This window comes from Mugil cephalus, chromosome 21 (assembly GCF_022458985.1).
Source record: "Mugil cephalus isolate CIBA_MC_2020 chromosome 21, CIBA_Mcephalus_1.1, whole genome shotgun sequence".
Classification (NCBI taxonomy): domain Eukaryota; kingdom Metazoa; phylum Chordata; class Actinopteri; order Mugiliformes; family Mugilidae; genus Mugil; species Mugil cephalus.
Window position 1 is genome coordinate 18086166 of NC_061790.1, and position 12874 is coordinate 18099039.

The 12874-nt window shown below is 40.6% G+C and overlaps 1 protein-coding gene across 4 annotated transcripts in view; it reads left to right on the plus strand.

Moving 5' to 3' along the window:
* LOC124998750 (CD2-associated protein) overlaps positions 1-12874 on the plus strand; it is a 68331-nt gene that overhangs the window by 46422 nt on the left and 9035 nt on the right. For all 4 annotated transcript variants that reach the window (XM_047573259.1, XM_047573262.1, XM_047573260.1 and 1 more), the window contains 5 exons: positions 604-666; positions 3508-3658; positions 4344-4453; positions 8212-8327; positions 10064-10147. In XM_047573259.1, coding sequence (XP_047429215.1) covers positions 604-666; positions 3508-3658; positions 4344-4453; positions 8212-8327; positions 10064-10147 — 524 coding nt within the window. The remainder of the gene's footprint in view (positions 1-603; positions 667-3507; positions 3659-4343; positions 4454-8211; positions 8328-10063; positions 10148-12874) is intronic.

The window sequence follows — 12874 nt, forward strand, 5'->3', positions numbered from 1 at the left end:
ATCACCAAACTTCTCAATAAAACACCAGTTACACATATTAGTACTTCCTCCTTTTTGCTCTTGCCAAACAAGTCAGAGACTACATTTTCTTCACAGTAGTTCACTTTAACTGTAGAAGCACTCGTGCTTATCCGCAACGAACGTCTACGGTTTGCAAAATGCACACTTGCGTGGTCCTTTTCCTGTCTGCACAGGAAGTAAGAGAGTTTGCATTCATATCCTTCAACCTCTGCGCCGCGTCGCAGCTTGATGCGCGTACATCTGTTTTCTGAGTCATGAGGGAATATGTGCCGACTTCCTGCATTGAGATTCTTTTAATGTGTATCAGTCTGATACAGACAAAACCACATTTAGCTACACAAAACCAGTGCTGCAGCTGGGTGGCAGACAGAAAAAAAAAGGAAGTGTATACGATAAAACAAGTCCACCTATCAGTCGCTGGTAGAGGGCGGCGTGTGCTTTTCTGTACATGTGTGTGTTTTTGCGTCAGTCAGACAGCTGTGGTTTCATTAGTGGGATTGCTCTTGTGAAAGTGTGTTCCTTCTCATTGTATGCTGAGCCTCAAATCAGTTGTCTCAATGTGGAACATGTTTCGTTCTTCAGCTCTCAAGCCAGAGGTCCCCAGCGCCGACAAGAAGCCTCATCTCATCAGGCCAGAAGACAGAGGTGCAGTAGGATTCTCCTACCCTTCTATCTATTTTTACCCTCCCCATCTCCTTCTGCCATGCCGTCGCGTTCGCTGTTTCGCTCCACTCAGCAGGCCTCAGTAACACGGGGCCTTTTTGCGCTCCTCTGTCTTTCAGCTCTTTTCATCCTTCTTATTTCTCTCTACGCTCCAGTGCAGAGTCTCTTTCTCAAGACGCTGTTGGGTTTCTTCCTCTTGGCCTTAACTCCATTGCTTTGCTCCACTGGGGGGGTTTCCGTTCCAGCAAAGCTCCTTTGAGAATAGAAAAAACTGTTCCGCTCCTTCCAAGTGTTGTTGTTGCAGAAATGTGAGTTTAAAGCAGCGGCAACACTGGCAAACTCAAAAACCTCCGCAAGAGCCGAACGAGCTGTGCACCTCTGAGGAAGATGAGTGAGCTGGCTGAATGGGCTTAGAGTAGCTGGCAACTAGTGAACTACCTGCTAGCAGTGAGCTCAAAGGTTAGATTATTGGGAGGCTGCTCAATCCGGCTCAATCCTTTATAAGGCCTCACGTTTCAGCGAAGTGCCGAAAAATAAATAAAAGACCGCTTTCTTTCATGAAAGCCGACTGACAGAAGTTCTTTTCTGTCATCTGTCAATTGACTGTTCTTTCCTTTTTCCCTGAACTTCAGAGATTTATTCGTATTTCCATTATTTAAGTCATTTATTTTAAGTCTTCAAATTTGTTGGAGGAATTTGCTGAGATATTGATATTAGTACATTTATTTTATAAAAAATGTATTTTTTACAGATTTCAATGATCATCAACTGATGAACAGATCCTGCATTTAGCAGATGAAAATGGATAATGAGTGAATAAACCGTATGTTGACATTGGTGGCGGCGGCTAATCCTTGAGGGCAGGAGGCATTGAACACCGTTGATTTTAATGATGGAACCCCATCACAGGTTGAGGCACGCTCTCTCTGGGGAATCTTGTGCTGTTAATGTAATTTCTGTCTTCCACGCATGCAGTGAGCTGGATGTGTATGTCCTAGAGCCTGCCTGGAGTGATGAGTGCGTGCCTGGCATGAGGGAAGCTTCAGTGTGGCATTTTACAGCTAAATCTATATTAAAATGCTCTGCTGCAAAACATGAGTAAACGTATATCTCTCAGCTATATTGACACGATTATATATTAATTATAGGATGAATATTTAAATAATAAAAATACTTTATTTGGTCATGTATGTATTTATTTTAATAGAAGCAGGCAAATTAGAAGAAGCTTTATTGTCATTGCCCGGTGAAAAACAATCAAATACATTAGAGTATTAACTGTGAGGTAAAGAGGCAGCCGTTTTTTGCCACTTTTGCGGACACTTTTCAAGTGCGTGTTATTTCCCCTGCTCTGCACTGCAGAGCTTGCAGGGTTGAGATGTTGGCACGCCGAGGATTTTACGTCCCATCTCTGCTTTCAAGTTTTCTGTGATGTTAAAGTATGAGTCACACAGTGCAGATGCATGGGCCCGCTCAATCTGTTTCTCTATCATGCCCTGCATCTCAATTTTTAACTCAGAAATCTGTCTCATTCCCACCATTTGGTGTCTCTGTGCTTATATCTGGGTTCAGTGGCTTTCTCATCCCACTGCCTCTGCATGCTTCTTCCTCACATAAGTGTTCTTCTCCCACACTGATCCCCACGAACGAGACTTCTTTTCTCAGAACCCTACAAGGCTTAGCTAAGTTTAGTACGTAGAGAGTGGCAGATAAACACTCTTTCACACTATAATTGGGTTAAGTACTCCTCCAGGAAACACTGGTTTCTGTTTTCTTTCGACCTTCCAAATGTCATAAAATATATCCCACCATACAGTCCAGTTCACATGTGCAGATAGTGTTTAAACCATTTTACTCTCGGTTAACAGTTTGCAGGCATGAAGCACAATCAAATCACTGCTTTCTCCCCATTCTGTTTTCTGACAGCAGGAACTGAATATATGTCGTTACTGTGGAGATCAAGAGTAATAGAACCTTAAATTGCTGGGAACGAACAAAGGAACAGAGCCTTTCCCTGCAGAAGATGATTTTAATGGGCAGTTGAGTTCAGAGACAAGCGCGTAGCATTACATCTACTGTGCTGCTGTGCAGTGTGTCAACAGCAAAGTGTTATTTAAAAGTAAAGAGCAACTTTGTCAACCTCTGCTTTACACTGTCAGTTTCAAAACTCTTCATGTTGAAACATTTCGAGCCCAAACATACATGTTCATTTACATAACAGGCTCATGCTCAAACCAAAGTGTTACAATGTCTACCCTACAGAAACTACAAAAGCTGCTTACATTGGAGAGAAAATGCCTTTGTGTGCACAAAATACTGACAGTTAAGAGTGTTTTTACAGTTTTAACTGTCTGAGTGTGAACTGCAGTATCACATCACAATGCAAGCAATACAGTTCCATTTGTGCCTGTTTAGGCACAGTTGTTAGTCCTAAATCTATCTTTTAACTATTATACTATCTACAATATAATAACTTGGAATACGTGATTTAATAAGAGGTGAAAACCACAACTAAGATACAGTTCTTTAATTTTTTTGTACTCTTTCAAAACATTGTGTTTCATTGTACTTATCTCATGAAAGTAGGCCACAAAGAACAAACTGTCATCAGACAACAGCTCTGCATAAAAACAACTTAAAGTACTCTACTACCCTCAGTTACTCTGTGCATTGTGAGGTCGTGTCAGGAAGGTGAAATTTAGTTTCAGTATCTTTTAACTAGCCACTTAATTGTGCCCTTGCCTTTCCCTCTTGATAATCCCCCTTACTGGTCCATCTTTCCTCCTTTTCTCTCCCCTCTTAATGCTGCTTTCTCTATTTCAGCTGACAAACCCACGCCAGATCCCAAACCTTCCAAGCCTGCAGCACCTGTGGTCCCGCCCAAGAAGCCGGTCCCTCTCCCAGGGAAACCCAGAGCAGGTGGCATCGCACCCAAGAGGCCAGACAAGCCTCTCGCTCCCTCGCCAAACCTCAAGTAAATAATTATCTCTGATCATTCCTTGGTCCTATGCCTCCATCCAATCGGTTTGTCCATCTACCTGAACAACATTGACTAACTCCAATGCTTGGCTATAGATACAGCACCTATGTTGAGAACCCCCCTAAAGCATGATGCTACCACCGCCATGCTTTACTGTGGGGCTGGTATTAGCAGATGATAAGTAATGGCTGATATTTGTCAGACATAATGCTTGGAATTCTTGGAAGACTTATTTCTGTCTCCTCATATCAGGGAATCTTTTTTGTCATGCTCTCAAAGTCCTCTTAAATTCCATCTGGCAAACTCTAAGCAGGCTGTCACATGACTTTACAAAAGTGCCATGAGAAGCTTCAGCCATCTTTTCAGAGTAGTTCTGACCGAGTGACTGAGACATTTTTGCTTAGTTTTTCATTTTTTTCAGTCAACAGCAGTAAGGGCACTAAATATGCGTCACATAATTTGTTGCTTAGAAAGTTGCTTTGTTGGGCTATCTAATTTTGTTTAGAGTATGTTTTTTTCCCCTGCACCAGTTGAAGCATCCCCCATAATGAAATCAGCTGGTGTATTGCCAGACTCATATTCTGATATGAATTGAGTCTGACAAGCAAGGCTAGTTCTTTTCACCATCCAACATCCACTCAACTTTTTCACTTTCTTAATCCTTCTTTTTGTATCTCAGGCACAATGGAGAGGTGCCTGCCCCACGACCAAAGTCCGACTTCGAGCCAGTATTGTCCACTAAACACAAAAGACTGTCTGGAGACTGGGCAGAGAAGTCCTCAGATCAGGGTGAGTACAAACTCTGGCGGACTACAGAGTCTACTATCACACTACAGTCACAATCCTGAAGAATATGGTGATTATCTTTTCTGGATGTTGTGTCAAAATCCTTATTATTTTAACTACAAAACAAATTAAGAAGGTGCATTGTAGTGAGTTGCATTTAAATACGAATAGTTTTTTCCTTCTGGTGTGACCGCTGCAATGACTCTCTGTCTGAGCCCACAAGCGTTCAATAAATAACTTCCCCAAACAATATTTATTGACAATTTCCAATACTAGGAACTGATTCCCGTAAAGAAAATAAGCCCTCTATACCAATAACTTGGAAGATCCACAAATCTTCATTAATATTTATGACTCCAGCAGACAGTCTATATATTTGTGATTTTGACTCTGTTTGCCTGCTGTACCTTAATGCTGCTTTATGTTGAAACATGCAAATTCAGAATCAGCTTTTGTATTTTATTGGTACTATTAAGTTCAGGGTGGCTGTAGCCACTAATCACATGGTTGTTGGCTTCATACTTTGATCCTATATTAGTTGAAATCTGCTTGGGCAAGACAAAGATCTCTGAGGCCCTGGTCAGTCCTTTCTTCAACATCCATCTTGGGCAATCCGAACAAAAATGGCCATTTCTAAGTACCTGTGGTAACACCTGGCGTAAAAATGCATCTCTACATGCATTCCCAGTCAGCACTTGAGATCCGATCTTTGTTTCACTCTCTGAATGCAAATAAACCCAAACTTCATCTGAGCCGCAGTAGAATAATCTAAGAGCTGCTTCTTTAATGGACCTCTACCATTGTTTCTTAACCTTGTGCAGCTGTTGGCTGTGTGTGTGTGCGCATTGTGACATTACACAATAACAAAAGAATCCACAGTGGATAGATTTCAGGCAGTTGCTTAATTAGGGCTGGACGGTATACCAGTTCATACCGAATACTTTTAATATACCCCGATACCGGTGTGTTTGATTACACAGTGTTCTGAACGTTGTGCCGCGGTGATACTTTTGAAAAGTACAGTGATGTACATCTTTGGTCGTACCGCCCAGCCCTACGCATAATCATGGAAATATAATGAAGACAACCTCAATAATTGTTGAAGTGGAAGGCCATATTTATTCCCTCGCATTTATCCTTCCAACACTCTTCCTCAACAGTTTGCAGCCATCAGTATTTTTCTCAATGTGCTAAGAAGGTGCTAAAAGTCCACACGGCTCTCCACAAGCTAGAGTGTCACACATTACTGTAAAACACAAGAATTCAATCACTCCTGCAATTACAGGCAGTGCTTTCTAACTGCAGCAGCAAATAGGTGCAAAGTGCTGTGTCATAACAGCCGTGGAAGCCTGTCCCCGTTTCATTAGTGAAACAGACCATTTCTCCCTCTCTAGAATGGCTTTTAGTCTGTAGACTTTTTTCTTTTCTATTGACTGTTAATCTTCTGCTACTTGCTACTCTTCCATAAATGCCACCATTCCTCTAATAATGAGGAACCGCCTCAATCAGAAGAGACTAGCCAGATCTGACCCCACCAGAAGGAATTTTAATAGGAAAATATTAGAGCCTAATAACCATGAAAATGCTGGATCAGATCATTTCTCTCTGGATGGAATAAACACATTCTTTGTGCACATGTTTGCTCCACGTGACACAACCATCATGTGACGCAAGTTGCCAGGAGGGACAGAAACATGGGTGAAGCAAAGCAACATGTTGTTCAATCAAGTGAAAAAACAATCAAAGGCAGGATCAATGTGGACAACTCGTTTTTTAAACATGAGTTTCCTCTGACTGCATTTTCTCTACTGAATGAACTCCGTTATAAACCCATTGTTTACACCAAAATGGCTGCTGTTGGAGGAGCAAACTGTCCAGTCATCCTATTCTTTCTGTATCAGTTGAAATCCAAAGGGAGTTTTACCTCACTCATATCCTGATAAGAATTGAGTCTCTCAACAGTAAGGGTCCTGTATATTCTGCTGGATGTTTTGGGATTTGTGTACACTACCTCTAATTCAGATCATTTTTATTTAAAGTCCATGTAAAACGTTCAAGTGGAATCCCTAATCAGAGGTTTCAGTCAGGCTGAATGAATAACACAAGGGATATCATTTTGAAAGTCAGACTTTTCAAAGTGAAAAGATGGATGAGATTCATATATGACTAAGGTCACAAGCTATTGTTTCTACATAGTAAGTAGCTAGCTAGCTAAGTAAGTAAGTAGGTAGATATGTAGCTAGGTAGATAGATGGATATGTAGGTAGATAGCTAGATTCCTTATTAATCCCTTTAGAAAATGTGTTGCCACCGTCTGTACACAATAGCAGCTATGCACAGTTTATTTTGTTCAGTGTTGCCATGGGAGAGGGGACAAAACTCCTGCCTTAACGTGCCCGTTTCAAAGCCAGGGATCTGGATGTGTGACCAATGTTCAGACTGAGGGTAAAACTGGTGCTCTAGTTACTATGTACCATTGGGCTAATTTTGCAGTTTTAGAATCGTTTCGCCAACAAATTAGATTAGGTTCAACTTCATTGTTCTTTTTCTGAGTGCTGGTACAGAGCCAGTGAAACACAGTTAGGGCATCTATCCACGAGTGCAAAGAAGATATTTTTAACATGATGTTGTAAAGAGGTGACCTACTGGGGTGGTAGGAAAGTAGATTGAGTTGTCTACAGAATGCACAGGGTTAACACGGGGTAGTGTCTTAGATTATTAATACAGAATTAAGTATAAGTGTGCATTATTGACAGTTGAATAGAGTAAATGTAAAATGCAGGATCAGCATGTGGAGCACTGACTACAGATTAGGATTCATATTAAATAGAAAATATTAAACATATTAAACAGAAAGGCTAAACTGAAACACCAGCATTCAAGCCCCACCTCTACTTCCATAGACACCGGCTTCTGTTCTTTAGAGACCATGCTGCAGTGGAAGGCTAAATCAACACAAACAAGACTCTCTGCATTGCGACAGTCCGATTATTGCCATTATATGAGTTCACAGTTCATACAGTTCATAGATATCGAAGCCAAGTACCACTGTTAAAAGCTTCAGAAGATTTGCAATGGTCACTTCCAGGTGATTGAAAGCAATAATTGGAAAAAAAAAAAAGATGAGGTGAAGGGAAATAAGAGGCACTAAAGAAACAAAGGGGAGTCTGCCCATATTGTATTTCACTTTTCTTTTTTTCACAAAACCTAATCATGGTGAGGAGAAATAGACATTTTTTGGTGGCTGAATGATGCCTCTTGTAGCCTGTTGCTATTAAACACTTCCCAGAGGGGGGATTCAGCTTTAGAAAATGAATGTCCCTAAGACCAGAACATGCAGTTAATGAAGCATTTAGCTCTGTAAACATAGATAAAATGTTTGTCCTGAAAGGGTTCGTGACACCAGGACACTCAGTGCAGTTTTCCTTTAGACTGCAGTATCTAATTATTATAATTGATTGTTAATATCTTCACACAGCGTGTCTGGTTGTTCTGTGCTAAATGCAGCTTTGTGTTTGTCTGTTTGATAGATGAGCTCACACTTAAAAATATGAGCGTTATAAATGGCTTATTTTCCACTGGTGATAAACCGGTGAGCAGTTTCAAATGAATTCAGATATAATGGAATTCAATTAGCCACTTCATCTGTGGAGGCTGAGTCTCAGCAGAAGTATTACATTTAAAAATAATAACAATAATAATATAATAATTCCCTGTTGTTTTCTTTCCTTGGCTCTTCCTGTCCCGTCTCTTTTCTCCAGATCTGATGGGTTTTGATGACTTGTCGTCTACCTCGGAGAAGCTCTCTCACCCCACGGCTAACAGACCAAAGATGCCTGGCAGGAGGCTGCCTGCCCACTTTGGCGGAGGACATTCGGTGAGAATGTAGAAAACATTTAAGAAATGGTAGCAGGTTTCTGAGTTTTATCCTACCCTCATTGTTATTCTCTCATTAAGCTGTTTCCTAATTTTTGTGACAAAAAACTTCCTTGTTTCAAATGTCACAATAAATAAAATGGATAAACACACACAGTCGACACTAAAACAAAGACAATCAAGATGAAGAGATGAAAAGAAAGTACTTGATTAAAACACAACAACAAGTCACAATAAAAAGAGCAGTTCTCAAACTCAAAGTCAAAGGAGAAAAATGAGTTTTGAGACGGGATTTAAAAACAGGCAATATCCCTGCTGCCTAATGCTGCTGACAAAAAAACAATCAACACTTCAGCCTTGTTCTAGAGACTCTGTTCTACAGCATAGGTCTTCAACAGGGGGTCCGCGACCCGCGACACCTAGGTCCAGGAGGTACTGCGGGGGGGTCGCAAAATCTTCGGTTGATTGGACATTTTTATGTATTTTTTTTAATTTTTACCCACAATTTTCCCCCACAAATTAAAATTTCTTTAAATACACATTAACATGGATCCAACATATTTTATAAACGGAGGCAAAAGACATTATCTTTCAGTTAGCGCAGAGTGCCATCCTAGACCTGTCAATCTAGGCTTCGTGTAGGCCCCGCCCCTATCGCTGCTGAGCCTATCACAACATCCCGTATTACACACTGACTGTCACGTTTCCTGCAGTTGGCTGAGATCCTGTTCAGTCCCTAGGTGAAATCCCAGATGTGCGCTGCTATGTTAGCAGAAGAGAAGCTAACGGTGTTTATGTTTACGGCAGTTGCACATTCACCCTACTGTTATATACCAGCTCTTGATGGTTGTAACTCATTTTTCATATCAACAATAAATGTAACAAGAAACCTTGTTCTTGCTGAGAAAACCCTCTGCCAGGGCTTTAGACACCACCGTTTCTGCTCATTTCTTTTCCTGCTTGCTTTCTCCTTGTCTGATTTTTGTCGGTTTTGACCTATTCCTGTCCTCCTCAGGCACAGCATTTCACATTCTACACACATTAGGTTGGGCTGAGGTTATAAATAACAGAATGTGCGCACGTTAATTTCACATCAGAAAGTGAGTGGCGTTAATGCATTATTAATGTGATAACTGACAGTTTAACAGCAGCACAAACGTCATTCACCTGAATGATAATCAAGCTGAATTACCACCTCTCTGATGCTGCTTCAACATCACCTTAATGTCGGAAGGATGAGGATTTAATGCAGGACTGATTTTTTTCACTAAGTAGTACCTAATGAATTGGCAAGTGTGTGTATGTTAATTTCGAGGGAAGTGCCACGCTGTGAATACAAAGCGTTACTTTGGAAATAGTTTGATGCTTGAGCCAGTAGAATATCAAACTCTTAACCATAACATGTAATTCACACACAAGGTGTTGCAGCTATCTCCATGTTTTTCCCCATCACTATTATTACTTCTTATTTTGCATTTTGACAGCCTCTTATTGACCATATTGTATGTGGATAATAGCCACTCGGGGGCAACCTTCTCCCCACTGTCCTCTGCTGCCTGTTAATCACCACTCAGAGCAGTGATGTCTTTTGGCATGACATAAATCAGACTCACTTCTCTTGTGATGACGTGTCAAAACGTGTCAAAAGTCACAGAATATCCTCACATTTTTAGCAAAATATTAAAATATAAATGTTGTATATTAATGGGATAAATGAATAAATGTCTTCCCTTGCAGCCTCCCAAGGAAATGAATGTGGATAAATCCTTCAAGATTGATGAAGAGGATGCAGCCAAACCAAAGCTAACAGAAGCCAGAAAGGTAATTTAAAGCACTGTTTGCCTCTGGTTTCATATTCATTGGTGGAAAAATGGTGCAAATGGCACGATCTCCAATCTTTATTAAGACACGTGGTTTAAGCCACAGTGAAAAAATGAACAAAAATCCAGGGTAGGGTCAATGCTGTGAGCAGGTTTTCCTTTTCACTCTATAATCCTCACTGATGTTTCTATCGATTTACATTGCAGCAGCTGTTACCTAGGATTGTGTGTGAATGCTTTGATCAGTAAAAACCTAATCACTGATTCCCTTCGTTTAAAAAGATTTAACAAAGCCGCTTAACGTCATTTTTGCTTTGTGGTTGCATTATGATTGTTCAACTTTGTTCCAAAAATACTGCAGCATCTAGAAACCCTTTGAGCAGGCTTTAGCAACTTCCTTTAGAAAACCGCAATGGATAGAAGTTGATCATCCTTTATGCAGCTTAACTTCCTCCAGGCCCAGACACACCAAACCAAAATCAAACCCAGCGTCTATGTTCTAGCACCTGCGTGTGAAGTATCTCTCCATAATTTATTTCGTTGCCTCCACTCATATAAAATGCCCAGGATAAAGTCCTCCTGTCAATTTGTTATTCCGCTACGCCCGAAAGAATAAAGCTACTAAAGCTCAAACTAGCAAAGCAAATCACAGGGACAGTATATCCAAAAACAAAACAAAGGCAACTGGTCTTGTTTGAGTTTTCTTGAGGATGCCTCACCACTGATTCAAGTAGCTTCTTCACTGCTATATAAATGTAAAATTGTATTTGGAAAGTCACACAATGAAAGGTCTGTTAAAGACAGAAACTCAGAACAGCTGTAATTACAATAAATGGTGCGGCTAGAAACTCTAGACGCAAGGTATGACTGGAAGTGAACCTGACAAATTGTGTCCCAGTCCTCCTCTGCTAAAATTAGAATCCATCCGCTCCCACTAGTGGACCCAATGAACTAGTGAGTGTATAATAAGAACACAACAGACGTCAAGTTTTTGTCCTAAAACAACTTTCCATAGGTCCGTTAACTGACACCTTCCACACACTTCTCTGCAGCATAACCACAGTAAGCACAGTAAGCACAGAGACAGAGGGCCACCTGCTGTTCAATAAGTTCATTAATTGGCATGGATGTTATCTAGCCTGGATCGGTCATGGTGGGCCTAGCCTAATTCCACCCATCTCTTTAGCTGGAGGATACCCGGCCTCAGACGAGCTTGTCTTTAAATCACACTCAGCAGTCAGAGTAAAGCCAGGCTTCTGCCTCTCATAAGGCAACTCCTCAGACTCCCAGAGGTGAAATAACAGAGCATGGTCTCTCTGTGTCCTTCTCCTAACCCTGTCAAGGTTTCAAAGTAAGGCTGTGATCCTTGTAACATTTTCGCTGGTGAGGGTGAAGGAAGACGGGAGAAGAGCAACCGTGAGCCTGCAGGGGGAGATGAGGTTATAACCGTAGAATTCCTTGTTGTGTCTGAATTACTGGAGCCGTTGTGATAGAATGAAACTATTTGAAAGGACTAGTGCATCGGAAATCAGCCACTGTGACAAAACGAAACAGAACAAAGGCGTTTGTTATGCATTCATGTTGAGGCTGTGATAAATGCAGGGGTGGACTTATTTCCTCCTTGTGACTGATCGGTTGTTTTTTTGTTTCTGTTTTGAAATTATGAAACATGTGTGCTGCACAGCCGCTCTGCACAACACTACAACAAAGGCGATCTACCAATTTCAATGAAGTTCAAGAGTTCAGTGGCGTCCTTTGTATTTGTTTTACATAAGCATTGTACATTTGGCTTTCTGATCAGATTATATGTTTATCCTAGATTATTTTCCAGTTGTACAGAACATCCGACCGTCACTAGACATCTGTACAGAAGCTGTAACTGTGGTGGTGGAAAATAAATGGTCGGACTAGACATATCGTGTTAAAATGTTCTGTTATCGTTGTGTTTAGGTAAAAGTTCAATGAGGGAGGATCTGTTTAGTATTTAGTGATTAATCAAAGGATTAACTGTCTACTCAGAAGAAAATAGATAGATTAATGAAAGAAAAATATGATTAAAAAAATCTAAAATAAAGAAAAAATCACTAAATTAAGAAGTTTTATTGAAAAAAAGTGATTAATCAACAGCAAAAATCAACAATAGATGAACTGATTTAAAAGATGATAATTTGTGGCAGCCTTAATAGCCACTTTTTTCACAAGTGTTTGGTTGTTAAAATATGTTTCAAATACTCACTTTTCCACCCAGCTCTACGTTGAGGTGGTCACTGTAATCATTTGTTCTCTCTATACTGGCTGGAGGAGATCCTTTCATAACGAAAATCCAACATAACAGATGGGGACAAAATCCATAGTCCTCTGTCTAGAAACGTTAAGCTGAAGCTAATATTACTGGAGTTAGCAGAATGAAATGAATATCTGCATCGTGGTACTGGCAAGCTCCTTTATTGCTCCAGTGTTTTGTTCCAGGGAGAAACCTACATGTGACTGTCAGGATGTATCCGTACACTATGGCTGAGCAACGTTTAGTGAAAGCAGAAACTCAGATTGTTGACTACATGGAGGCACTAGTTGCCTTTTGCACAGAGCAATCAGATTCGTTTTGTTACCCATATTTAATTATACTCATTTCAATACACAGTACACATGGGACTGTGACTGTCCCTTAGGCTACATCTTATGTGTTTTATTTCTTTTTCACTTCTGTCTTTTCACGGTATCTTTTAAA